Below are 27,323 nucleotides of genomic sequence, written 5' to 3' on the forward strand. Positions count from 1 at the left end.
GTCAGAACGTGACATCTAGTGGCCACTGGCCACAATAGCCCAGAGGCTTGCAACTTGGGATCATCGTTTCTTGATTTATACAAGCATCTGTCTCGAGGAAGAAAGCTTAGGCAAAAATTACCTTTGCACTGAGCGGATTTTTCTACTTTTCAGAGGGAGATGGGATCCCGAAGTGATTGCAAAGACCATGAAAATTAATTAAAAATAAACAGCAAAACATATTTATCGCAGATTTCCTGAAACCCCAACAGCCTTTCTTCAGACTCCTAGCCTAACATTAGCCCCATTGCAGAGGCTACAATCTAAACCAACTATTACTCAAAGTAAGATTTAACAACGTTTACTTGTTACTATATTCCATATTTTATCCTAGGCAAAATGTTCACAGGGCCATAAAATCAGAAAAAAACAGGTACCTATAACATGGGATTGTCTCCGAGTTGGCCTCATTACCTCAGGATCCAGCAGGCAGGATTGGAATTGAAATAAGCTGTATGCTTCAGATATTTTCAGATGAATGCTCAAGCTCAGTTGTAGAATTGGGTGAACAAAATCATTCATCAGTGGCTTTACTTCACCAGTGCTCTAGACTAACTTCTTAAGGCAAATTAACTCCTTGATGATTGGTGTTTTTCACCTCATACTAACCTAACTCACAGAAACTTCCATTATCTTTCACAAGAATGGGACCAAGTTATCTTCTCTCTTCATCCAATTCTTCCAAAAGGGAATTTTTGAACAGACTGACAAGTAAGAATTTGCAGACATCAGTCTCCATTTTGACACCGTTTCCATTTGGAAATCCTGGGATCAAGGGGCAGTGCAGTAGCAGCCACTGAACTGCCATACTCAATTCAACCACATACCTGACTGTCTTGCAAATGAATCAGCGCTAATTCTGCAGCTGTTTCTCCATTTGTATTACTGAGAAAATACCTGCTTTGCAGTCACGGTGTTAGGGTGTGTTCATATAGTGCTTTATATCTTCAAAGCACTTCACGAATGCTAAGTATTATTATCAGTCCTGACCATGAACATTAACTCTCTTCAGGCCCCCAAGTTATTCTGCAGAATCTTTGAAGACTATTTGATTATACAATCAGTTCTCCATATGCTAATACTCAGGCACTTCAAGTTTGTCACATCAAAAAGAAAGACGGAAAGAATTATTTGTCAGAAAGAGAAACAATTACCAGTATCAGAAGTAAATTGGCCATTTGTTAGAAGTAATGTGTATGTTCTTAACCATTTATCAGGAAAGCTGCCTTGATCAAAATAAGACAGCCTGCTGGAACCAAATAAGCCATTTCTTTAGCAAACACCTCAGCTATACTAACACAAGAGCTTAGGAGCTTTTTTTGTTGGGTAAATGGAAGTGGTGGTAGCTTCTAGAACCCTTAAACAGTAGTAATAGTGGAGCTTGCCTCATTCTTAACCTGTGCCACACTTTCTTCACACTGAAACGGCCTGCCTACTATGTATTCAGTTCTCTCTGCTCTGTTAACAATCTTCAGTTCTTCCCCTCCTGTTCTTTTACATAAACCAAAAAAAAAACCAAACCAAACTACTACGACCTAACAAAGGTTACCAAATAGCACAGTTTGGGAGGCCTTATATGAAAGTATTGCCTAAATTATTTTAGGGGGAAATTCCTTAACCAGGAATGTAATCTCCTACTTTTCCCATCAAAAGAAGTGAAAACTTGTTTGAATGAAATCAGCTAAGCATAACATATCTATATGATATCTAGAACCTAAGCATGGCCAAGCAGTGAGACAGAAAAAGCAATGCTTATTTCACCTGATTAGCCAATCTTTATTGAAAAGAGCAATTTATTTTACTCAAAGTTTTTTTCAGGTTATCTGATAAGGTCCTCGTAGCCACAACCACTAAATGTGAAACCCTCGAGAGTTACACCACACATCAGACCAATGCTTGGTTTTATCAAGACCAATTACACAATGCAAAAAGGAGCTTAGTTGACAAGTTGAATTTAATGATCAGTGTCAAATCAAGTAGTTTAGCAAAGATCCTCAAACTTTAGAATCCCATTTTAGATGGCATGTTGCATCTAGCTGAATGTAACAAATAATTAGATATCCTTCCATCAGTACAGCTGCAACAGAGAGGTCATTGTTCTTTCATTCCAATTATAATACAGTTCAGCAGTCTTTCATAGCTTTTAAGTATCACAGAATGTCTGACATCTGATTAGACTCCACTCATAATGAACTGGTTCATTCTCAGAGGAGGAATTGTATTATTTTCTTGACAGAAAATCTACTTTTAAACTTGGAGTGCTTAATTACACAATGAGATACAGGCACAGGTTTCTGTTTCTTTATTGCATAGTCACACACAAATGTAATAGTTTAAAATCTAACAGCCAGAAGTTCCTTTACATCAGGTAAAAACTGAGACAAAAGGCCTGTATCCTAGGAAAACAAGGCTTTCCCTCTTACGGATGTTGTCTACAAAGACAATTATTTCAGTCAATTATGATTAGGTAGATAACATACATTAAAATACACAATGTAATAACTACATTAAAATACACAATGTAATAACTGCCATGAAAACAAGACGCACAAATAAAAAAGCAAAGATGTGCCAAGAAATACAAGTTAAGACATTCGAAGCTAAGGCATTCAAATTTTTAAAGCAAATACTATTCACTACAAAGTTGAGAAAAGGGAACCTTCCTTAAAAGTAAGCCGTGTAGAATTCCAGTACTCTAAAAGCCAGTAGATTTTTGTAAGACCGAAGCAATCTCCATTTCTATAGCTTTCAAAGCCAAAATATACACTCCTGTCAGACTTGCGGTAAAAATACCAATGCAAAGCCACTCATGACAGAAGATGACAAAAGACTGGTCAGGTTTACATGGTGGTGTACACCTGAAGTACACTGGTGTGAAAGTCCTGGAACGTAGGAATATGGATCAAACATTCAAATGTCAAATGAAGTCATTCCAGCCATGAAGTCACCAAGAACAAGGCTTCTGATAAGAGTGACATTTAACAGAAACACTGAAAGGTAGTTGAAAGTCAGACCAACACAGATCTATGCTCAAAAACCTTCTACTCCCTTTTCAGTAAGCTGTCCTCAAAATTCTTTCTATTACAGTCTCTAATTCCTAGTACTTACTGTCACAGGAACACCTCCCAATACAGTATTAAGTAATGGAAATTACTACTATGCAAGGACAAATATAAATGTGTGCTTTGACTCTTCCGTATTGTACCATCTAAAAGGAGAGCCTAAAGATTCCTGCCTCTCAAATAGAGTTTAACTTAGTTGTGCAAAATCAGTACAAGTATTAGCTCTAGACCAACAATCAAATCAAATAATTTTCCCCCCAAACGCAACTGAGAGAATAAGGCAAAAGAATTATATCCCATCTCCCATTTTACATACATGTGCAGGCACATAGAATTATTTTTCCTGAAGTTAGCTTGTGTGAGGCCAATATAGGCATTGTAACATAGAAGTTAAAAAAAACCAAACAAACAAAAACCCAAACCCACCTTTCTGTTAATTTCCAGACTGCTAGTTTCAACAACAATCTACCCTGCAACTGAGATACTGCCTACCTTAACCAGAGATGCTAAAACACTAACACATAAATGCAAGACTGAAAAAAATCCAGCAAAACAACTGTAACAGAGAATCCCTGTAAAGCACAGGGATTTGTAGCACAGTAATTTTTTTTCCTATGTTGACCCTGGTTCCAGATATTTGAAGTGATCAGTGCTGAAACTAAAATTAATTGATTTTATCTAAATATGTATGGAGTATAACTTATTAACTGTATGACTGGATAATATACCTATTCTCTAACAAAACTTCCAGCACAATACTTCAACAAAGTAAGTAAATATAAGAATTTTAAATGGATCACTGAAAATAGACTATTCAACATAAATTTCTGACGGCTGCATGGTGGTGAGCATGCTAAAAAGAGATTTGCACACCTAGGAATAAAATTTGGTTCAGTGGAGCAAACCTAACCATTGAGAACTCAGTTGGGTATGAACATACTACAGCATTATGAAGCATTTGAAGATTAAACATTTACACCACAGCAGTTCCCTAAGAACAAAATATGTATTTTGTATTTGCATATGCTAGGAAAGCTATATTAACTTGTGAAACAAGCTCAGTGGATCAGAGGTACAGAAAAACTTGGTGAAAATTACTGAGGCAACTAAAAAAAACTTAGAGCAATTGCATGAAGGTTTTAAAAAGACCCACTCGTATATGATAGGGACATTGATGCAGGCTACCTACAGCTAGCTTTGTGCTGCTGAGTCGCCTGGACTTTTAAATGTGAAGGCAATATTAAGATGTCTTTACATTACAGTTTTTCCTAACTGCTAATAAAAAGTAGCAATAAAAAGAAAAATCACAAAGATAGACAAGATATGTGCCAGTTCTGAATAACTGCCATCTTTCTATGGGGTCCTCCTTTGAAAAATGTTTTCAAGAACAGCACTGAACAAAAACCTCAAGCTTAACGATGACTAGGTCACATACCTTCAGGCAGAAAGCAAAAGAATTCTTTTGCTATTGCCAGAACTGTAGATATCCCTTCCAAAATTAGTTTGGAACCTGTCATTCTCTGGCAAAACCACCACTGATATGATTCTGCAGACCAGGAACATTGTAAAAAGTTTGATGATGCCAAGGACTGTATAGTTCAACTGAGATGGTATAGTTCTGCAGAGTTCAACCAAGATGGTAAGATTCAACTGAGCAGTAAGGGCTTGGGAGAGGTATTAATACAGAAGATACATACTGCCATTCTGAATATACTACACAGTAAAAATAAGTACACTACACTGGGATAGAAGAGAAAGTTTCTTACATTTACCAGGTTACTCTAAGGTTAAGTGGCCACATTTCAAATTGCCAGGCAAGAAAGGCACAACTGTTGCAACGTATCAACAGCCTGAGGTAGAGCTATTAAGGAAGCAAAGGCAGGACCCAGGCACTTAACTGGTTAAACAAGAATATTCAAAAGCCTTAAAATCATCAGGGTCACACTAAATAGTGGTAAAGTGCTTTTAAATTGAACACTTGGACTTAGGAAAAAAAAAAAAAAGGATCAATTCTAAAGTTCTGAATGTAGCATTGAGAAGCTAGTGTCCTGGCTTTACTTGTGCTGAATCACAGCAGCAACCAGTGCCTTTGCTTAGTGGCAGAAGCAGACCAAGTAACATCTATACTCCAAGATTCCTCAGATACAATTAATCAAGATCACATCATGAATTTACAGACAGACCTGCTCCTCATCAAAAAACCTGACTGTACATCAATTTCATGAACAGGCACACTGTTAAATACAGTAAAACATAAAAAGCCAGTGAAAAAGGTGCTCAAGAGAAAATTATGACTAGTAGTAGTATACTTCAGAGGTAGATAATATTTGTGGTAATTGGACTGTAACTCTAGGATAAGGCTCCACAGCTGGCAGCTTACACAAATATTTTGTCTGGGCCACAAATAAATTTCAATCACCACTTAACTTCGTTACCGTAAGGTGCTAAGGAATACAATCTGGTCCCCAGTTGTCCTGAAGCTAGATAACTCATTTTAGAAGAAAGTTTTGTCTTAAGACAAATCTCTGAAGAGAGTGCACTGGTGCTCTATGAGTTACTGAAAAAATTCTTTCAAGTACCTGAATGCTGCATTTTGTCCATACTCTCCTAGCACTGCACTAGGTTTCAGAAGTATTTTTTTCTTGCTCCCCACCCCAATCCCATTGGGAAAGTCATCTGGGGCTTGTCTAATTTTGCTTTCCTTTGATGTGATCAGTTTCCTAGGATCAACTGGACATTTTTGCCTAATATGATGCTCTTACCAATCTTGAGATACTGGTGAATTCTCTTCTGTTCTCTTCTCCTGGTACATTATTAATACAGAAAAAAAAAAAAAAAAAAAAAAAAGCTGCCAAAGCTAAAAGCTTCTACATACGTTATAATGTTTTAGAAAATGTCTTCTGGCTTGTGGTGTCGATAGAGTGGACGTTCTGTGGCATCCTGATCAAACATGGATCATGGAGTCAATAGAATGGAAGAGGTTAAATTCTATAAATCATTTTTTCCCCTCATCCTCTCATCATTTTAAGCATCAAGGCAAAAGGAAGATGATAAAATGTCTCTGTACATCTGACTAGAGAAGCTAGTTCTCTTCACAAACCTCTGAAACAATTCCATAAAAGGTCCTGATCAGTATTAATAGTTTTCACTTCTTCACATTTCCTGCTTGCTAACATGTTTTTAGTTGGGATTATTAATTCATGCAAGTCACTGAAAGAGCACTTGGAGAGACAAAACAATTCAGAAAAGAGGCAGGGGAAGAGATTTCCTGCCCTTGTTTTTCCTTTAACTGTCAAAATAATTCCTTATTGATCCCTGCTTTAAAGCAAGTCAGTTTGTTAAAGGTCAATATTATTTTATTCTTAAAAAAATCAAAACTAAAAAAGCTTCTCTGCTGAGGATCAAATGGCACCTAGCAGAACGGAAGCTGGCTGGCTGTGAAACTGTACAGCATACACACACATACTGCAGAAAAAGGGAAAATAATTAAAAAATAACGTCAGTTATATCCAGGTACTGCAGTCTGGACTGACATTTCATGGGCCATCTACGGCCCGATTTGCTCAGCATGGTCCTTGGGCTGTAGTTCAGTATTCAAGAGGTGCCTGCTTTGGAAGGATGAACGGACGGTTCGGTTCATTAATGGCTGAAGAGGGCGAAAGTTGTCTACCATTCTCTTTTCTTCTTCACCATCTGAAGTAAAGAGCAGCATCCGAAATGCCTCCAGCTGAGAATGAGAAATGTCCAGTTTTGTGACTTTACTAACTGAAGAATTATTGGAGTTCACGACAAAACACAACCATTCATGCGTGGACAAAAAAAAAAAAAAAAATCGAAGGTACTGTTACATTTGCATGCTGAGAAATTTTAGCACAAACTTCTGGCCCTTCTTTGTCACCTGCTGGTAAAGCACCATCATCCATATCAATGCAGAAGATGAATTGTCAGTCATCTGCCATATTTCGGCAAATTACCTCTCAAATGTGGCATGCCTGAGACAGAACCGATTCCCGTTCAGAAACTGGAACATATGCCATCTTTAAATAAACCTCTCCAACCTTCTTAATTTATACCCTTCCCAGAGTTCTGTTATCTTATACAGAAGTGCATATGCTGGCACCCATAAAAGAGGGAACCTCAACAAGCAACAATCTACATAGTTGTTGTTCTCAGTGGTTTATAACTGGGGATTAAAATAAAGTATGCAGCAGATCATCTTTTAATGCTCACAAGGGCATTCAATGTTAAGTAAACTATAAGCCTTTATGCCATAAACAAGTAAAGATCCAAGAGAAGGAATAAAAGATAAAAAGTTTCAATTTAAAGGAAAAATTATATACTATGTATTCAGTTCTCTCTGCTCTGTTAACAATCTTCAGTTCTTCCCCTCCTGTTCTTTTACGTAAACCAAAACATTAAGATCAGAAACATGCTAATTCTTCAGAGTTAGTGTTTGTTTGGAGCATAACTTTCTAGATGAACTATCTCCATGCAAAAGTTGTATGAATTAAAAAAAAAAAAAAAAAAAAAAAAAAAAAAAAGATCAGTATTTTGCTTGTGAGTCCAACGACACAACTTCATTATTAATCAAAGCCTCAAAAAACAGGGACAATGCACAGACAACTTCCAGTGCCTCCTGAACCATGAAAAAATAGTAGAATTTTAGGTTGTTAATTTCTACTTGCTTTGCAACAGTCTCCAGGATGTGTTTTATGACATAGTGCCCCTCAAAGTATTCCATTTCTTTGAAAAGACAAAAAAAAAAAATCCTGAAATCTTCCAACAAAATACATAATTGTAATACAGTTCCAACAAGTCCTCCTTCTGCCCATTTTCTACTTGTCCCTACATCTACTTCACACTAAGGAATAACATCTCATTGAAACATAAAGTACTAAAAATTAAAAGCAGTAGAGGGCATACAGTGAAAAGTTAGGGTTGGTCTCAGACCAGACTATTGACCAAGAACTCCTTCACTTGAGATAACTTCTGTAATACAAACAGTTGCTGTAACCTTTGTTCATCTGTCCTTTTTAAAGGCGAAGTAAAAAAAGAAAATAAAAAAAATGGAATTCAAGAACAGTACAGCCAAATATAGAGTAAACATGCCTACAAAGGCAAAGGAGATAACCCAACAGGGACCCACTCTATCTCTGGCCGTCAGAATGACATGTGAAGGACTCGGAGCCACCCGCCATCCCTCCTGCACCTTCAGAGTCTGCCCAAGGGAAGAACAGAGAATTAGCCCTTGCAGTCTCTGCAAGATTTCTGTACAAATTCACGTGGCTATCAAGAATATGCACAAAAGGTCAGAGTGTGGAATTTCACAAAACCTGCCCTTTCTCCTTCCCTACCACAAAAAGGGCTGCATCTTGGCAAGGAGAGCAAAATTATGCAGCATTCCAATGAATAACCTTTGAAGTTTTCAAGGGGCAGCTTTCAGTATAAGGCATTGTTTATCACAGATCAATATAAAATGCTATGTTAATGTCAGGATACCTCCCCAAACAAACCCTGGGTGTGAAGCAGCCACTCATCTCTGCATATTCACAGAGTAAGCAACTACTACTGTGCACCTTCTCCTCCATGGCAGCAGGCAGTCTAACAAGTATGGTATGATTTGAAATGTAAGCATGAGATTTACCTGATCCTCATCAACCTCTATTGGCTGCTTCTTAATAATCCACGTAACTGATTCGGTAAGTGGGGGAGTAGTCAAAGAGCCTGCGTAGGTCCAATAATCAGGGCATGAAGGTATCAAACAGGAAGGATCAAAGACATCAAACTCGATAACAGTGTCCTAAACCCCAGAAAGACATTTTTTTTAAAAATTGTATTTTGAGAAAAAAGTTATAGCAGATTTTAAAATATCTTAACAATGAGATTAAATCCTGTATGTGTTATATATGCCCATGCAAAATTAAGTATTGTGAATATTAATAATGATCTACATAAAAACATAATTTAAACCCCATAAACTCATACAAAATTGGTAAAATGGGTTTGAGGCAGCTAGTGAGTAGACAAAATTTAAATATTTCTGTTGCCTCCACAAGCCATTAGGAACTCAGTGCAGAAGAAACAAGGAGTGCAAAGGATCAATTGACTACGTCTTTGGGGGAGCTAGAAGCAAACAAGAAAAAGAAAGTAAGTGGTGGAATAAGTTCAGGTAGTTCTGCCAGATGTACTTAATAGACTGCAAACAATAGTGCTTTTACTTTTCACCATGTGATTTTAGGCAGCGGGGAAAGGGAAGAGGACTGAAGTTTTATTTAAATCATATCAAGTATCCATGTCCCCAGAATGAGCACTCTCAAGTGAGATACCAGACAGCATATAGGAGCTTCAGAGCCCATGATTTCCTATACAAACATTTGACTGCTGAGGTATTTCCAGAATATACTGGCAGTGCAGGAAAGGAACATCTCATTTTTCTTTACAGAGGCTTTATTGGTTCCCCACTGAGAATAAGAAATATTACAGTAAAGAATTTTTCAAAAATAGGGAACTAGACAAGAGATTCTAGATGGAAGCTTTCACCCTTCATGTGAGAGAGGATGGTTCAAGGACAGCAGAATGGGTATTATCTGACCTTCTTCCTCCTCCTCACCAGGGTGATGCTCCTCAGGATTTGGTGCTTAAGTCAGTGGTAACACTGGTAAGTCAAAGGTTTTCAAACATTTTAAACCAAATGCTGATGAGTTGCTGGGTGATTGACACCCTTTGGAAATGAGATCCCTCCCAGAGCAGACCCATATGCAGCTTGATGAGCCTAGTGTTTGATACTGCCTTTTTTTTTTTTTTTTTTTTTTTTTTTTAAGATCTTTACTTTAGTTTCTTTCAAATTTATATGCTGTAAAATATTATATTCTCTTAACAGATATATATTCACATATTTTTGAGGTCTTTTGGCACTGAACTGACTGTTTTGCTATTTATCTGGCAGAATTTTCACTGCACTGCCATAAATATTTGTTTAATTTGGATAAAAAAAAATCCTTACTGTGATAAATAACGGCACAGCGACTTCAACTGGATGTGCTTACAAGCCAGGAAAATTCTTGATATGCATTTTTTGTGTGTACTTTCAAAAAGGAATGGGCAACTCAAGAAGCATGAGCTGCTTCTGAGTAGTACCAGAGATGCAGCACTCCCTCTCCTGGCAGAAGTCAGAAATCAGCTATGAAGAAAGAGTCCCATTCCCCTAGCAGAAAATTTACAGTGTTTAAACACAAAGTAAACAATAATCTCCTCCTCAGAGATCAGACAGCCTTAATTCCACAAGAAATAAACTACCACTTAACACAGCATAGAAAGTTCCTTCCAGTTAAACAATATACAAAAACTAATCTAGTGGCATCTGTTTTCATAGAAGTGGAAGGGCAGGCTTCAGTGAGGGCAGGCATTAAACACATGCATGCCCTTCTAAGAGGATACAATCTCAATAGCATTATTTCTTAAACCAAGAGGTTTGGAAAGCTTAAAGTATACAATTTCTCCTTAAAAATTAGCTTTCCTGCCTCTAGTATAATCAACAATTCACCCAAGGTGTCAATCAGGCCCCCTACGGACATTTAAGGAAAAAAGCATTTATTAGTGTTTTACTATACTCAAAGTATTCTTTTTGTTGAATGACTGCATTAACTACGCTGAGTGATAACTGGTGTGACACTTAAAAATACTTACCTTGTGTTTAACTGCTGGCAAAGCATCAACCAGTGTCTGCAGCCCTTCATGATGTGCTCCTAGCTGTGGAAGACAGGTAGGAGTTAGCAAATCATTAAGCTGACATTCTGCATTTCTACCTTAATCAGTGTTTTTTGAAAACAGCAACAATCTGGAGGTATTTTGTCCTAAATCGGTTTTAACAAAGTGAAAATAAAAAGACGTCGTTACAGCTTATTACACAAAGTGAAGTTACCTTTAAAAACACTCCAATAACAGCCAAGCCGTTACCTTCCATCACAGCTTCTTCAAAAGTTGGGTACACAACAGCATTCCAGTGTACCAAATGCAACTGAAATATAAATGAATGAGAAATCAAACATATGCACAGAGCACAGCAATGTTAGCAAAAACAAAAATTACTTCTGATCTTTGCTACATTTGGTCCTTGGCAACTTGAGACACTGCAGCGAGCTACCTCAGAAATCACACACCACAAAAATAAGGACAAAATGTGAACTGGAAAATAATGGTAGTTCCTTTTTTTTTTTTTTTTTTCCTTTTTTAAACAATAGCCAGAGACTCATAAACTGCATTTCACACATATGAAAGGGTTTTTGTCTGTGGGAGACTGATTACAGGAATGCTAGTTAAAAGCACAAAAAAAGCTTAGTATACCTGGAACTGAAGGACTCTTCCATCTCTTAACAGGAAGAACAGAGCATGCTATTCTGGTAAGGAACATTGTCCCGCACATAACTTAAGCTTCCTCTGCATTGCTTATGGTCCAATACAAGCATTCCACTGAGCAGTTTTGTGTATTAAATAAATAGCCAGCACCAGTCCCAAAACTTAGTCATACAGTCTTGCTGTTACTAAATATCTTGCCAAGCTGACAGGCATCATTATGAACACATTAACAGGAGATAAGCATCTTCTCAAAAATAAGCAATAACTGTTTTTCAAATTGTCCATCTCTGGCATATAACTGTGTTTATACCTGTTATAATTTCTTATCTGAGCAACTTAATCTCTATTTTTCCCTGTTGGCTCCGTCCTTTTAATTGAACTCTTTCTGCCTTAGTAGCTACTTAATCACAAAAGTCCTGCCACTTTAATAAGTGCTTAAGAGTTGAAAACAGAAAGTAAATTAAACGTGATGACCACTATATAACCATAGTGTTACCGAAAATCATAACCAAGAAAACTCCCCAAACCAAATGACAGTTTAGAAAGCTGACACTGGTTTATTGCAGCGCAGGGTGCATGGGGTATCCCTCCTCCTATCATGCACCCAGAGAGACAAATGCAATTCCAAAGTCTGAGCAGGGTGTGTGTGACACCCTACTCATCCTTTGTGTAAACCTTGTATAAACAAGTAGAGCATACCAAAGGGGCTTATTCCATTTTAATATTCTTTCTTGATCAAATTTGGTATCAATAGAACTCTGCTGTATGTTATTCTAACTTAGGAGACACACAAAAAAGTTGTTGATAATTGGAATAAACTTTCTAACATTAGCCAAGGCTCTCGGGTCACATACACAAGAGAGTTACTGTATATAAGATAAGCAGGACCAGGCTTCTTGAGTTACAAGTATGGGTGTGAGAATTAAATAATCTTCCATTTCCTCTTTAAATATTTTTTTAGAGTATTTAGTATGTGCTCTGTTTCTCTGCAAGCGCTTAGTAATAATAAACAAAGCAATTTTTAAAGCAGTAAGGATTGGGAGATTCGGAGGTCCACTAGAGACAGCAGCTGAGGTGAAATGCACGCACCATACTCCTAAGAAAACAGATCCTACATCTCACATGAACTCTTGGCTTACTGACGCTCAGGGGTAAAGCACTTTTTTTTTAATTGAGATCTGAGTTTGCACATTTACGTCAATATTTACTGTCCACCTGGTCTGTACCACGTTAGCTGGGATCTGGGCGTTCATTCAGACCTGACTGTGCCCTCAACCTGCCTTCTCTCTCATCCTTTTCCCCTTTAAAAGGAGAAAGGGCAAGCAGAGCTGTGCCACTCCACCCAGACAGAGCTGGAATAGCAATGACACTTTGCTGCCGGCCATTGGCTTGTCCGGCAGCTACCCCAGCGACATTCAGGGAGAAGAAAACATTACTGAAACTTTCAGTAATGGGGCCAATGTTCAATTTTAAGACTCTGTTCTTCTCCAGAAAACACAGTGATTATGAACTTACTAATAAAGTGGTAGATGAGCTATGGCACCTACCAGCTCTGATTGTTAACAATAAACTGCAATTCTTCAAATTGGGAGTTTTCTAGCATGCATTATAGTCACAGACAGCCTGAGACCTAGCCTCCAGTCCCCACAAGCATTTGCATTGTTCAGCATTTTATCTCATACCTCTGCTGGGTAAAATTTACTGTCCACTGTGTGCTCTGAACCCCACTCGTTTACAGCTCCCCAATGGAAGTGGAACTGCTTTAGCCTGTATTGGTTTTCCAAGGGGCCTCCAACGATTGCTAAAAAACAAAACAAGACACACATATGAATAAGCATTTAGAATTGTCCAGACAAGTAATACAGCAAGATCCTCCTTCAAATAAATTTGCCCAGGAAAAAAAAAAAAATAAAAAATCAGGTGGAGCAACTACCTTAACTGAAACAGTCCGCTGTTACTTTTACTTGGCTACTTTTACACTTTACTTTGCTATGACAAAATTATTCAAACACACACATCACTGGTTTTCCCTGCAGCCTGAATCAGCTATATGAAATTGAAGATAAACTAGTCTCATCCATCTCCCCTCAAGAGAATTTTCTTTCCAATTCACATCAAGTTTGGCAGAGTCATGGTGATTACATGTTACATTCTACACTACTCTCTTTGAGTAGGCAAATGAGAACTGCCTTACCAGAAGAAACACGTATGATGACAAAGCAATGAACACATCTATTAAATGTCATCCCAGCAAAGCCTCAATATCTATGAAAAATATTGAAATTTCCCATGACAATACAAGACTTCCAAAACCCAATTTTGCCAGAAAAATCAGTACCTTGTGTCAAATGTTCAGCTGTGCTGTTTTTCAAGTTAGAAAAATCCAAACAAACTATTCTGCTTCAATGCAGCTTTCAGACTGCATAACAAATGTCAAAAGATTTCCTGCACAGCCAGAAATATGCTAATATTGTGCCTACTGTAAACTGCTCAAACTACACTCGACAAAGTATCTAAATATACACTCTGCTCATTGGCAAGATTCTGAGTTTCTGGAAGCTTTAGTACACTTTTTAGCCATTAGTAAAGGTAAACATTCAGTCTGCTCTCCTGATTTCAGAAGGCCTCTCAGCATTTTGTGTACACATGAATGAAAAAGCCTATGCTTAGTTTGCTGCGTACTGTTAGGTTTTACTCATTTCCTCCTAACTAAACCAGCGACATCCTGCAAAGTCTTCTTGCTAGTTATTACCTCACAGCATCTGGTAAATGAGAGATGATAATTACTTCCAAAGGGCTAACAGTAAATATGTAACTGTAAAGTAAAAATCAGCGAATGCATCTTAACTGTATGTCATAGTTACATTTTATAGCGAAGCCGTGTATAAAGTACATAATTCCAACATTACTTCTGAAAATAAGTTAGTCGCTTTAATGCTAAGGAGAAAACAACAAGAGGCATTAAGAGCTTTTCTTGTGTTTTGGTTTGTAGGCTTGTTTTTTTTTTTTCCTTTTTTTTCCTGAACACCAGCCAGTGGTTTTGAAATTCTAACTAGACAGGCCTCCTTGTGATAAGAGTAATCTGAAACAAGCTATGCAAATTTACATTTAATTAACTTCATCCACTGCTGCTGAGCTCTTAGCATAAAGGCAATACTGACCAACACTAAAAAAACCCATGATGGGTAACTTTCAGGGATGGGATGAAGACACGGTCCACACCACCAAGTCTTTCAGAATTAAAGTTTCTATGCTCTAACACCATCCATTCCTGATTACGTGATGATGCAAACCCACAAGTGACTACATTCATGTTAATAATCCCATTCACTTGAATGTCTGCTTCACAAATAAAGTAAGCCACAGGCACACATAGGTAAAAAATCAGGTTCCTATAGTGGACACTAGAAGGTGACAGGACACACACAGGAACTCGCTGTCCCTTTACAAGCATTTTTGACATTTCATTTCTTCTCAACTTACCAGTTTTGGTAATTTCAAAACAAAGTAGAAGTTTAAAGGAACTTCAACAACATCAGGAAAGAATCACATCAGCTTTTTATTGTAGCCCTAGTTCCATTTCAGTCTCATTTCCTTGCAGCAGGTGGCATTCATGCACACAGACAAGACCATGTTCTGTACATACCTTCCCCACACCCTCCTCCTTCTTCATCTTCCTGCTCTGCTCATAAGTAAACACCCCATGGCAGCACTACCTTCATCTTTTGCCCAAGTCTTGTTTTGCCTCGTCTCAGGAGTTGGGCATTATTGTCTATCCTGGATACGTTTCATTTTGTCTTTTTATCTTCTGTTTCAATTTTGTGGCTCTGTTTATTCATAAGCTTGCTTCTCTGGATTTCTATTATTGTTAGGCAGAAGCTGGCAGAAAGAAAAATCAGAAATAGCAACAGTAAAGAAAGAAAGGTAGAGCAGAGAGGCAGGCACTTGAAAACCTGGCCATTTATACAGCAACACCCATGATCTGCTGTTTCTTGATCTGTCATTTTGGAGGCCAGTCACTGTTTAATGCCATCCTCCACCAGTCATCATCACCCTTCATCAACTTGAGGAAGATGGTGATGATGCTAATGAAAAGGCAGCCATCCAGAGAGAGGCAGCAAGAATGCTCACACTTAAACATCCATCTCAGGTGTTCAGCCTTACTGATGAAGCAGACAAGATCTTTCACAGCTGAATAGCCAGCCTCTGAAAGACCAGCACCCCTCAGACAGTTCTGATGATTTCATGCTTGCCTCTATGTCACAAGAACTGCCCCCGTGTATTTAAATGTGTATTTCTTACCCTCCCACAGGCAATTCCCCTCCATTACATCAATTCTTGCAGAAAAAAAAATGACTTTGTCATCCATCAAACTGCAAACCATTACACTTCTCAGGAACAAATCCTCAACAGATAATGGGATGTGGCTGTATAAAGTAAAAGACTGTTAGATTGGTTTTGCTTTTAACTTAAAGTTAGTAAGTTAAAATCACTGATGAGCTAACAAGTGATGTCTTCATCTTAGTCTCTCCTCTAACCGCACCTCACTAACGCCATAGCAGTTTGTACTGTAAAACAGAAGGGCACTACATGGTTTCGTCATTACATATCATAGTGCTCAAATGAACAAGGGCAAGAATACTCTCTGGTTAGAAACTAATATTCTGGGTAAACACCTATAAACAATAAAAAAAAAAAAAAAACAACATTACACAAGCCCCTGAAAGCTCCATGCATTCCACCACTACAATTTTTGTTGCACTGTTTTATCAGCCTCTTTCCAAACATCAACCAAAAATACAGGTACTGCGAAGACACAACATTTGTTTATTAGCATGCTGAAAGCTTCCTTCCCAAGAGCATGACTAAATCCTTACCAAGTTCTAGCATCTCTCACGGTAAGCAGTCACATTAAACATAAATGACTCTGATGAAACAGGTTCAAACTTGCCCAGGGTCTCTCAATGTTTCCCTCCAGGAGAAGCTGAGTAATCAACGTGAATCATGTGCTTTACAATATCCCTGACCAACTGCTACCAGTTCACCTACCTTTACGAAATATCTTCTTTATACATACAAGCAATATTCTCTGGTAAAGTCAACTTCTAAAAGGAACAAAGGACAGGAAATCTTGGAATTTGGTGGCAGTATCTTGATTTTAAGTCACCTGACTCTACTGAGCAGTTCAAAAAAATTCAGCTGATCAGGTCAGCACGCTTATTCACAACAAATTGATGGAATGCATAACTGGATTTTGCATGAGTGGACTCCTCCTTATACTAAAACAACAGGAATACATGCACCTGCTGCCTATTTAATTCTCAGAAAGCTTATTGAGATAAGTATGTATGGTTTCTAACTGTAAGTCATTTTGCTGCTCATTATTTCAAATGCATTCAATGTATTTGTTAACACCACAAAAGAAATAAGCGGCAGATTATTTTATTAAAGTGTAATCATGGAATCTCGTTTAAAATTAAATAGGTACATATGTCTGAAGATTGGCTCACATAGACAACGCTGTGAAATTACAAGACCTTATGAAGAAGCAGGACATTAAGGTTTGTGTGATAAGAATCAATTTCAACCTACAACAGAGGATTTGCACACAATGTCCACGGCGATAAATACATAGTAAAAGTGAGGCCTGTGTAGAACTTCTGCAATACATTTCCCATTGTAAATCTGCATTTATCTAAAGAGTTCTTCTACTGTACATTCATTTTCAACATTTGTGATGTTATTGAACCTGAGGTTTTACAGCATGCAAATATTTCTCCTCTCTAAGCATTAATAATACATTATACAGATTTTTCTGAGTTTTGCTTACTTGATCTATCAGCAGAATCATCAAATTCAACCAGGAATGAATATCCATTGTTCCAGATGTGAAGACACGTCGTTGGGTCATAGCTGATTTTCAAAGGCTTCAGAAAGGGGTCATAAACACTGTCTCTCCACTGAATATTGATAGGAGACTGTCGGGTGCCCCCGGGAATTGTAAGCGGACTCTGCCAAAGTGGGTGCACTGGAAGATGAAGAACAGAGTGAGGCTCTAATGCACGATACAGAATTTCCAATTGAATACTTCAGAACTCTTTGGCAAGAGAAGATGCTTTGCCATATTGGCTCCAAAAGCTAATTCAAGTCAGCTGATGCACAGGAAAGTAAAATAATAATACATTCCAGTTGCATGACTCAGAGCTACACAGGGAAGTGCAGTAATTTGACTTACAACTGTGTTGATACCTTTCCACATTTGCAAAACGCTCTTCAAAAAAATTCTGTCCCCTTATTTATCAGAAAATTGTTTTCCTTTTATTGCCAATTGATTTTAAGGTAGCTTTTGTTTTACAAGTTTGCTGGAGTCTCACCACACCACTTCAGATTTTGTTATATACTAGTACCATCAACTGACACCGGATTGCACCAGACACAGGATAACACCCACTGCAAAGCAACAACTCCTTTGAAGGTGCCAGTCTTTCACCTTCGTGCTTACAGGTTACACTACTGCGAAGAGCGTAGGTGCTTCTGAAGCACCCATACCAATATTGACCAAGACTACTTTATGCAGTAGGGACCTACAGCTGACCTCCACACCTGTAGAATCCTACACTTAACAATTTTGGGGACAGATTGGTCATCTCAAACTGGTACGAGCAGGGCAGACGCATGAATACAGTTTCCACAGGGTTTTATTCTCCTTAAAAATAGAACTGAGACCTGCGTGGACTTGGGGAGCACTTGCTCACCTGCTGTCCCCCGACATCAATGACCCACAAAGGTTTTTTGTGCTCTGTTCATCCACTGAGCCCAAAACTGAGAGGCTCTGAAGTGATGCATTATTAGCTACTTCATTAGATACAAATACAAATGCCAGATACAATATACAGAGACAAATGTCTTTCCCAAGGGGAAAGAAAAATAAATTAAATCTTTTAACAAACCACTCATATGAGGAGCGGCTTAACAACCATTCCACTCGTTTTTCTCAGCAAGGGGCAAACTTTATGGGCCTGCACAAGGTCACCGCACACAGGTAAGGCAGAAGAACAAGATATTCCCCAGAGGCGCCACAGCTCTGTTATTTTTAGTGCCGTTTCCTGACGTTTCAGCGGAGGGACTGACACAGACAAAGCCAGGCTGAACTTGGCGTCCCCGCCTCTTCTACACAAACTTTCGAGGCACCGGCAGCCCCCTCAGCCCGGGGAGCAAGGGAGGGATAGGGGGGCTACCCGTGCCCCGGCAGGAAAGGAGCGCGAAGGGGGCTCGGGCCGGTGACCTGTTCTCCTCAGGCGGCGGGAGGCTGCTCGCCTCGAGGGGTGAGGACAGCCCCGGCCTGAGGGAGCCGCTCTCGGGGGAGCCCCGGCCTGAGGGAGCCGCTCTCGGGGGAGCCCCGGCCTGAGGGAACCGGCTCCCCCCCCCCAACTCCTGAGGGAAGCGGCGCGGGAGGGCGGCAGCACTCACGGGCGTCTCGCAGGCGGTAGGAGCAGCAGGCGCCCAAACTGCACCGTCGCGTCCCCCACCGTGAGGCAGCGGCCACCCCAACCCGGCGTAACAGCAGCGGCAGCATCGCGGAGGAGTCCGCGGAGCCACCGCCCAGCCCGGCGCGGCCCCTTCCGGCACGGCCCCCGCCGTCGCCATGGCTCCCTCAGGGGAAAGAGCGGTTTTTCTGCCTGAGGGAAAGCGGTGAGGGCGGCCTCTGCCCAGCCGGCAGCTTCTCCTCAGGGCCCGGCTCTTACCAGCGTTTCATCGTGTGGCAACGTTAGGGGAGAGACCGCAGTTCCCTGTGGGTGGGTGTTCGCCATTTCCCATGGTCAGGCTAATTGCTGTGCCTGACTCACAGCAAAAATATATTTCCTCTCAGGGGGGAGAGCGTCAGGGCTTGCATACACACTTTAGAGGATTAGCATTTATTCTTGTCTAGTTGGTTTTGCTCAGGTAGGTGGTTTCGGTTTGTCCCAGCTGAAGGTGGGCTGGAGGGTGATCCCTCTCCCACAGAGACACGGGTGGCCTTGGTGAAGCAGGGTCCCTGCCCCAAACTGCACACAGAAAAGTTAGGAAAAGTTAACATTCTGGCTACTTTACGCGAGTGCATCTGTCCCAAAGGCTGAAAGCCAAAATAGGCCAGCCCCGGGATGGTAAAAGGAGCCAACTGAGCTAACATTCCTCTGGTGCCACTTGAAGCGGGCACTGATGAAACAGGGTAAAACTTTGATTAATCCTTGCACCTTTTCTGTGTTACAGCCGCCAGTGAGGAACACAAAACAGAAAAGGGAAGTCTGTAAAAAGCTGACAGTGTTGGTGAAAGTGCAGAGATTAAGTAAGTGTCCTCATTTTTGCCAGGTCTGTTGGGCAGCCGGGAGCAGAACAGCACACCTTGGCTCCTGGCCTTCATCTTGCCACCTGCTTTGAATCATATTTCTTGGTCACGCTCTTAAAAATAATTTTGCAAATCTACATTTACCTTTTGAGGATTTTTAAGTTCATTAGGGTGAGTACTTTTGAATTTTCATGAGGAACCTGACGTAGCATTTAGAATGTTTTACTGAAATGGAGACGGGACTGTATACTCAACTAGAGTCAACCAAGAAGTGTTTTCTCTAATATTTACAACATTATGTAAGAAGTTTCCATTGCATTTACAGTATAACATATTTAAAGTACTCCTGAGTTGAGTAAGAGGTTGAAATCTAGCAAGCGATTTGCTTTGAGTGGCTACATGATCAGAAAACAGGTCATTTGGAATAAATTTCATTTCACTTCCTCCCTGCTAAGATATGACTTCTTTAAAGCACAGTTTTTTGGTTTTTTTTTTTAATAGTAGGATTCATTTGCAAACATAATGAATTCTTGGTTTGACTTCCAATGTTTTTCAGGATGGCTAATTTACTATCCTCAACATTCATCTTCCTGCAACTTAAAAAGAAGAGATGAAAAGTAAAACAGTTGCTGCCCATAAACATTGTTATTCATTCAGGCTTAATCACTGTTTAATAGCCTATTGATCATGGTTAGGCAATTGTGTTTAGCACAGATCAGACATGTCAGTTGCTGATGCTACTTATGAGCAACGGGCAGCTCCTGGTCATGAGGACAGCCCATTTGAGCTTCATAGCTTCTGAGATTTTATTATCGAGCATAAACAAAAGATATTGGGTTTTATTCTCATATATCAACAAAACAAGATTGTCATTCCTTCACGTTCCATTCTTCTGTGGCATGTTGTCTAAATACAGTTGATAATCTTGGGCATCTTATAAGTGACATCTACCAAATTAACTAATGTATGTATGCCCAATATCACGGTATAGATGCTTACTGTTGCAGAGACTAACTTGGTTTCTGTACAACCATCACTTTTCCATACGTTGAAAGCAGTTGGGAAAAAAAAAAAAGCCTCAAACTCTACTGCTTTACACTGTGGCATTAAGGTGACCAAACTTTGTGAAGCTTTTTAGAGATCTGATCCTGCAACATTTTGAAAATGTGAAGTTTATTATATTGCTACTAAACTGAACAGAACGAGTCATTCATTTCTCGTGGGCTGAACACCACAACCAAAGGGAAGTTCTTACAGCATAGACTTTTGGAAATGATGGGCTGTTCAGGTGCAAAACTAAAGAGAAATAACTTTGACCTAGAACACTTTTGTTTCCCTTCTGAATCATTCACAGAATCTACATCCAGTTTTCATGTGCATATGCTATTTCTTACTGAGCATAAATGCCTGTAAAACTGTAGCATTTAATTAAAAAAACCCTTTTCTTCTCTAGGAGGTTAAAGAAAACCCTTTAAAATATGAACTCAGTGGCAGTGAGATAGTTTGTTTTGGAAACTGCTGACTGAAAGGCAAAAACTACCTGTGCAAAAGGAAACATATGCCTTGTTTGCAGCACTTAGCTGGTGTGGCCAAAATCTTTTCTGGACCATTCCAGAAACAAAGTTTCTCCTTGGCCCTGTCTCAGCTAGAGATGAGGGTTTATGCAAGAGAAATATGGTTCTCATGAAGCAAGCTGGAGAGAACAACAGCAGCCAAAATTACAGTACCTCTGTTGTTCTCCAGGTTTTTCCAAAATTGTTATATTTCTGGACCACCTGGAAGGTTTCAGCTATGCCCTCTCGTGTTCATGAACTGAGAGTGGTTTCAGAGTATAGGGAACACTGCAACCAGAATCTAGCAATTGGCCTTCTGAGTGAGGTAAAGTATTGCAGAATCTGTGTAGAAAGAGAAGTAGAAACCGCATCTACTAGGTCTGTTTTCAAATGTGCAAAGTTAAAAACAAACAAACAGGTGAGAATGAAGGTAGCATACAATTTGTACCCCTTGTTTTATGCATGCCTAATTTATGATCAGCTCACTGAGGAAGGGCTTAGTGTTTTGCCTACCTTTGTTACATACATATTTATGGTATTGTCAGAACAGTTATAGTAAATATTGTAATATAACAAGCATGACCAAAATGTGAGTCACCCGTGAAAAGAGATCTGCCACAAACAGACCTAATGAGTGCTTGATTTATTTTATTTTTTTTAAAACCTTCCAAATAGACACAGTGATGCTCCATTTAATTTTATAGTATTTGGAGGCTTCTTACATTTGCACTGTGGTCTTTTCCTACCTTTCCCAGCTGAAGTAGATGTATAGAGCCATCCAAATAGTCCCAATCTTTTGAATTATTTTCTATAATTAATTGCAGCTGTGGAGGCTTCAACAGGTCTGTCTGGAATAGTTGTTAAAAACTTCATTTAGCAAAAGCTTTGGGATGGGAGTCAAGATCCAGATGAAAATACAAGTTGTGTATTATACTGGATTATCATAATTTATAACATGATTTCCAAGAAAATATATTGAAGGCCATTGTGTTATGGTAAAAATCCAAAATAAATTCAGTTAAATGAAAGGATTTACTGCCAATTTACACTGTTGTAAACTTGATTTAAAGAGACCAAGCATTTTTCCATGTTTCATTTTTAAATTCTCTTTAAGTATCCTGGAGAAGAGAGGCTTCTCACATATGGGTTATAAAATTAGAAGAAAGGGTATGAAAATTAATTTGGGTGGTTGTCGAATGAGTAGTAAAATGAATCAGCTTCAGTGGATTTCAGCCTTTATGGTTTTAATCTTTAAGAAGACCTGTTGAATAAAGCTCTTTGATTTGTTTACACAGGGACTTTCAAAGCAGCTTCACCCAGCTCTGAAGTAAATCAGGGAGGACAGCATGGTGAGAACAGTTGAGAAACCCCACCCGCTTGAAGGAAATATGTCTTTGTCCTCAGCTGAGCAGGGGTGCTTTCCATAGCAACACATTCTGAATTAGAAAAATAAAAACAAACACATTACTGAAATTCAATAAAAATCCATTTTAAACTTTAAAGGACTGTGGCTCTGCTTCAGCCACTTGGACTGAATATTACAGGGGAAATCCAAGATAGGTTGATTTCTTTGAAGCTTTTTAGTAGGAATCAAGATTTTGAAGGATAACAGTGGTGGTTGGCTGAGGTCCATTCTGACAAGGTGTTGAAGGTTCTGCTGAATTGATGTCAGATTTGGACTGTGATGTAGGCCAGTTTATTGATAAACAGTCCAGTGCTTTTTATCAAACGGATGTAAGTGACAGAGTAAGCTCAACAGGAAAGCAGCAGCAGATTGTGAAATGCTGAGCTTTTCCCTACTTCCAGAATGTTTGGCTGAGATAGGAGTCTGGATGAGAAGGCAGTGGCTGAGGCTAAGTCCAGATAAGGAGGAGGTAATTCCAGTTGGCAAGGTAAAGCAAACAGAGGCTTTATCTTTTCTGTATAAAAACATTTGCTAAAATTATGCATGCAGGCTTAGTAACTCGGCATGGAAAAGGCTTAGAAGATATCTCATGGACAATTTGTGTAGTTACTGCAATAGTATGTGTAGTCCTGGAGATGGCACACCTGGATTGTGTATTATTGCTGTACTTACACAATTCTCTAAAAAAAAACCACTTGGGATTCTGCTTTTCTTGTAACTTGTTCTGAAAGAGTAAGAAAGAAAAAAGGCACTCAGGTCTGCTCTGGCAATAATTACTAGGCTAAGGGTATACTTCATAGACTTAATATCCCTGTAAAGAACATTTCTAGCAATTCCCTCTCTATTGTATTAAGATGTGTCTGAAACCACTGCCTCCATGTATTGTTACAAGATTCCACAGAGCTTAGTAGACATGCACTGCGGTAGGCCACATCACTAGAAATTTTTACATATATGCCATGATTGTCAGCAATGTTTCTACAGTTCTTTCCCACTGAATTGCAGAAAAATGCTTTTGTCCCTGTGGGGACAGAAGGGGAATCCAGAAAAGGTACTAGGAAGCATCAGCCTTTGATTTGTTTAACCCATGTCCTCACAGCAAATGTCTGGGTGAACTGCCAAGTGAAAGCATCACCACCCAGCTTAGTGAGAGACTACTTCTGTGTGTGGGAAGGGTGAGGGGAGAAAGGAAAGAGATGAAGTTCAGGAAAATGGTGAACTTTACATTGAAGACATTACCTAAGACCCCAGTAGTCCAGTTCTACTGTTTCTTTGATCAAGTTTTTGTCACTGAAAGGGCTGTTTGTACTGTCAGCTGTGAATAGCAGAATTTAATTGAATGTGCTTTTTGCTTTGAATGCACATCGTGCACAGGGTCTAGTCACCAGATGGAGGAACCCACAGGCTGGCTTATTTGGAGCTGGTGTCTATTCACTGGCAGCCGAAACCAGCTATTCCAAAGATAGTGTTTTCCTGAATCAGTTGTTTTGGCATTTCCTGCATGAATGTCATGGAGTAGAGAAAGATTTAAGTAATAAATAGTATCTGTCTTAAATTGAAAAGAGGAATGTGAGTAAAATGAGATAGGTAGCAACTGTAGTTAATTTAATCAGCAATGGTCTTATGATGGAACGGCCTTGTATGAGCTCTTCCTGGAATATTTGTTACCATGAAGTGAGTTTTGGTTTCTCAGTGCTGTTCCACATGCACAACTGTCCACAGCAAAAAATACAGCATCATTTAGCCCCTTATTGGGAACTGATGGACCACAGGTAACCATAAAATAATTACTTTCTCCATCACATGTGGAAATCTAGAGATCTCAATCTTTTCTCCAGTTCACCTTCTTATTCCACTGAACAATTCAAAACAATTTTCCTAAACAGATGCAACAGAAGTGTAACACTCAATTGTACTATATTCCATTCCTGAAGTTTTTAATTCTATAGGCCATAAAGTTTCGTAGTATATTAATATTGAACAAGCAGAAGAATTAGGAACTGTGTAGAGGGATTCTGTGCTGATGATTCATGGGTTTCACTACTTTTTAAACGAAGGATATTGATTTATATTGTCTGTGTGGCTTCTGAAGTTGGAAGTCATTGGACTCGCAATGAATATTCACTTGCAATCTTAGTTTATGTCTTCAAACATAAAAATAATAATAAAAATATAAAATAACGACAGAACTTTTTAACCACAATTCAATGGATTCTCTGCATTTCCCCTCTGAAGCAGTAATTCATATCACTGCACATGATGAGCAGTATTGTATGAGCCCAAGCATCACTCTTACTGGCACAGATCTTGGGTTTACCTCTTGACTCTCCAACACTGCAAAAGCTTGCTGATAAATTGCAGATCCAGAAGTAATATAGACATTGCTTGTGATTATTAGAATATGTTCTCTCATATGCACACATCCTTGTGTGGAGTGGGTGTACATAGAGTTGTACAGACTAATTAGCACACCTAATTAAAATGAATTGATTAAAAAAGCTACTATTACATGCACCTAATTAATAAAAATTTGTTAGAAAGTCAGGAAGTTTAAGAGACTTTTGGGCTTTACTAAAAGCTCTACGCAGGTCAGAGGAGGGAAAATGTCATGGATGCGTGTATGATCATTCAAATTTTGCATTAGGAATTAGGTTCTTTCTTGTGGTTGTTTCACTAATAAAACAATTCAGTGCTAATCCTGCTTCTAGAATTAGGCATCTTTAGATTTAAAAGGCACCTTTTAAAAATGAAGGTGAAGTGCTGTATTAACAAGTTATGTTACTGACTTGAAGTACCTATTCTGTTTTAAGCTTTCAGAATAAATTCACATTTTCTATTCTGAGTAGCAGAGAACCCAGAAAATTTAGACCAAAGACTCTGAAAAACATCACAAACACTCTATCCTTATAAGAACTACTCTAGTTATTCCTGATGTGCTGAGTCACAGGGAAGCTTGCATGCTATATATTACATAAAGCTTCCATGTCTAGGAATATATACAACACAGTGCACATTGAACTTGGCAGCTGATCTACCAGGTTTTTTGAAATGCTGGTCACTCAGTGGCAGAAAGTATTTTGGCATCATCTTCAAAAATGCGTTTACAAGTGCAGAGCTATTAAACACTGAAAGTTACTGAATATTTCTTCTGGCTTTCAATATAAACAAAGCCTCATGCTTGTCTCCATTCTGCTTTGGTTTATTTATTTTACAAAATCATCTGTTTTCTCATCAGTTAAGTAAACATAAAATTTGTCATTTGATAGTTTAAATAGAAGAGAATCACATCTCAGTATTCAAGGAAGGATCTGGTTGTTCTCTGGGAAGAGTTAGTAAGCTGAATACATTTACAGAGAAAAAAATAGGAAACAAAAGGATTTCCTAGATGTAAAAAAATTACTCTTTACTGTTGCTCCAGCTGACATTATGTGCACACAAGCGAGTAGATACACAAACTCTGGCTGGCCTCATCTTATCTGTAAGTTAATCAGTATTTTAAATAACTAAATCTTTGACATCTTCCAGTACTACCCTACATCTCAGGAAGTGATTCACTGTAGCTCTGTACACCACATTTGGATGGCTTTGTGATTTGTATTTGCCTTAGGCCTCATATTCAAAATTAAACATTGTAGCATCTGTTAAATTCAAAGTCACTCAGAATCAATTTGCACAAAATGTGCTTTGAATTACACTTACACAGGTTTCATTGAAATCAGTCAAAACCTTGCAGGACAAAATTAAAAATTAATTGTTATAGCGTCTGTTTCTTCATTGTAGTTACAAGTGAAAAATCACACAACCCAATAACATTGACACAGCAGAAATAATGAAGAACAATGTTTTAATCCTGCACACGAAGATAAATCATGCAATTCATAAGGTGTTTCCATCTCTAGTTTCTCTCATTCTAGTCACTCTTTTTTCTTTAATCTTTCAGTCACATTCTCCAATTTCCCTTTTTGATTACCTAACAAATAAGAGCAACAGTTAACTACATTTGTTGTCTTTGTACCTCTGCATCTCTGTTATGCACGTATCTAGTCCTATTTTGATAAAATGGGATACACTTACATGCATCATTCCTGTTTTTATGAGTGCAGGAGGCCAAGCTGCAGAGTCTTGCTGGCACTGCTGGTGGACGCCAAATAGTTTTCAGCTGTTTGTACAAATGCACCAGGCTATTTGCCTTCACAATATTCATTGCTATCACCTTGGCTCTTGAAATCTTCAGCTCGTCAAACAGCCAGAGGAGCTTTCCAGAGTCTAGCGACCTGTCAACACAAAGTAGAGGAAAAAAAATCCTGTGGATGTGCAGTTTCAAGATAACTGAGGGGTCTCCAGACCTATTTATAAAAAATTTTGAGAGCACCCTTTCCTGGTTGGAGAGGTGGAGCTAACCAAGTAGTTAATTTTCAACTTGTCCCTAGTCTGGCTTCTTCATTGGCTCCACACTTTGGTGGAGGGCTGGCTAGTTGATGATTATGCTACATGTGCTTCCCAGGTTCTTTCTCATCTGACTCCGGGAACACCAAAGGGTTACAGAAACCACTCTTCTGTATGCAAGGAGAGGTTTCTTATCA

At 38.9% G+C, this 27,323-nt stretch overlaps 1 protein-coding gene across 2 annotated transcripts; it reads right to left on the bottom strand.

Annotated features, from left to right (window-relative positions):
• Positions 1-1,794: 1,794 nt before the first annotated feature.
• Positions 1,795-26,944, bottom strand: CA5A (carbonic anhydrase 5A). Of its 2 annotated transcripts, none has more exons than XM_032996600.2 (7): positions 26,815-26,944; positions 17,287-17,484; positions 13,139-13,257; positions 11,023-11,118; positions 10,788-10,850; positions 8,746-8,901; positions 1,795-6,828 (listed from the first exon to the last, which is right to left on the bottom strand). In XM_032996600.2, exons 1-7 carry the CDS (start codon positions 26,942-26,944, stop codon positions 6,649-6,651), a joined length of 942 nt encoding a protein of 313 aa, XP_032852491.1. In that variant the 3' UTR covers positions 1,795-6,648. The 2 variants fall into 2 exon arrangements, with proteins under 2 accessions (XP_032852491.1, XP_032852492.1); XM_032996601.2 differs by lacking the exon at positions 26,815-26,944 and adding an exon at positions 18,927-19,047.
• Between the last annotated feature and the right edge of the window lie 379 nt (positions 26,945-27,323).

The sequence above is a fragment of the Tyto alba genome, unplaced genomic scaffold (assembly GCF_018691265.1).
Source record: "Tyto alba isolate M040663 unplaced genomic scaffold, T.alba_DEE_v4.0 Super-Scaffold_26, whole genome shotgun sequence".
Taxonomy (NCBI): domain Eukaryota; kingdom Metazoa; phylum Chordata; class Aves; order Strigiformes; family Tytonidae; genus Tyto; species Tyto alba.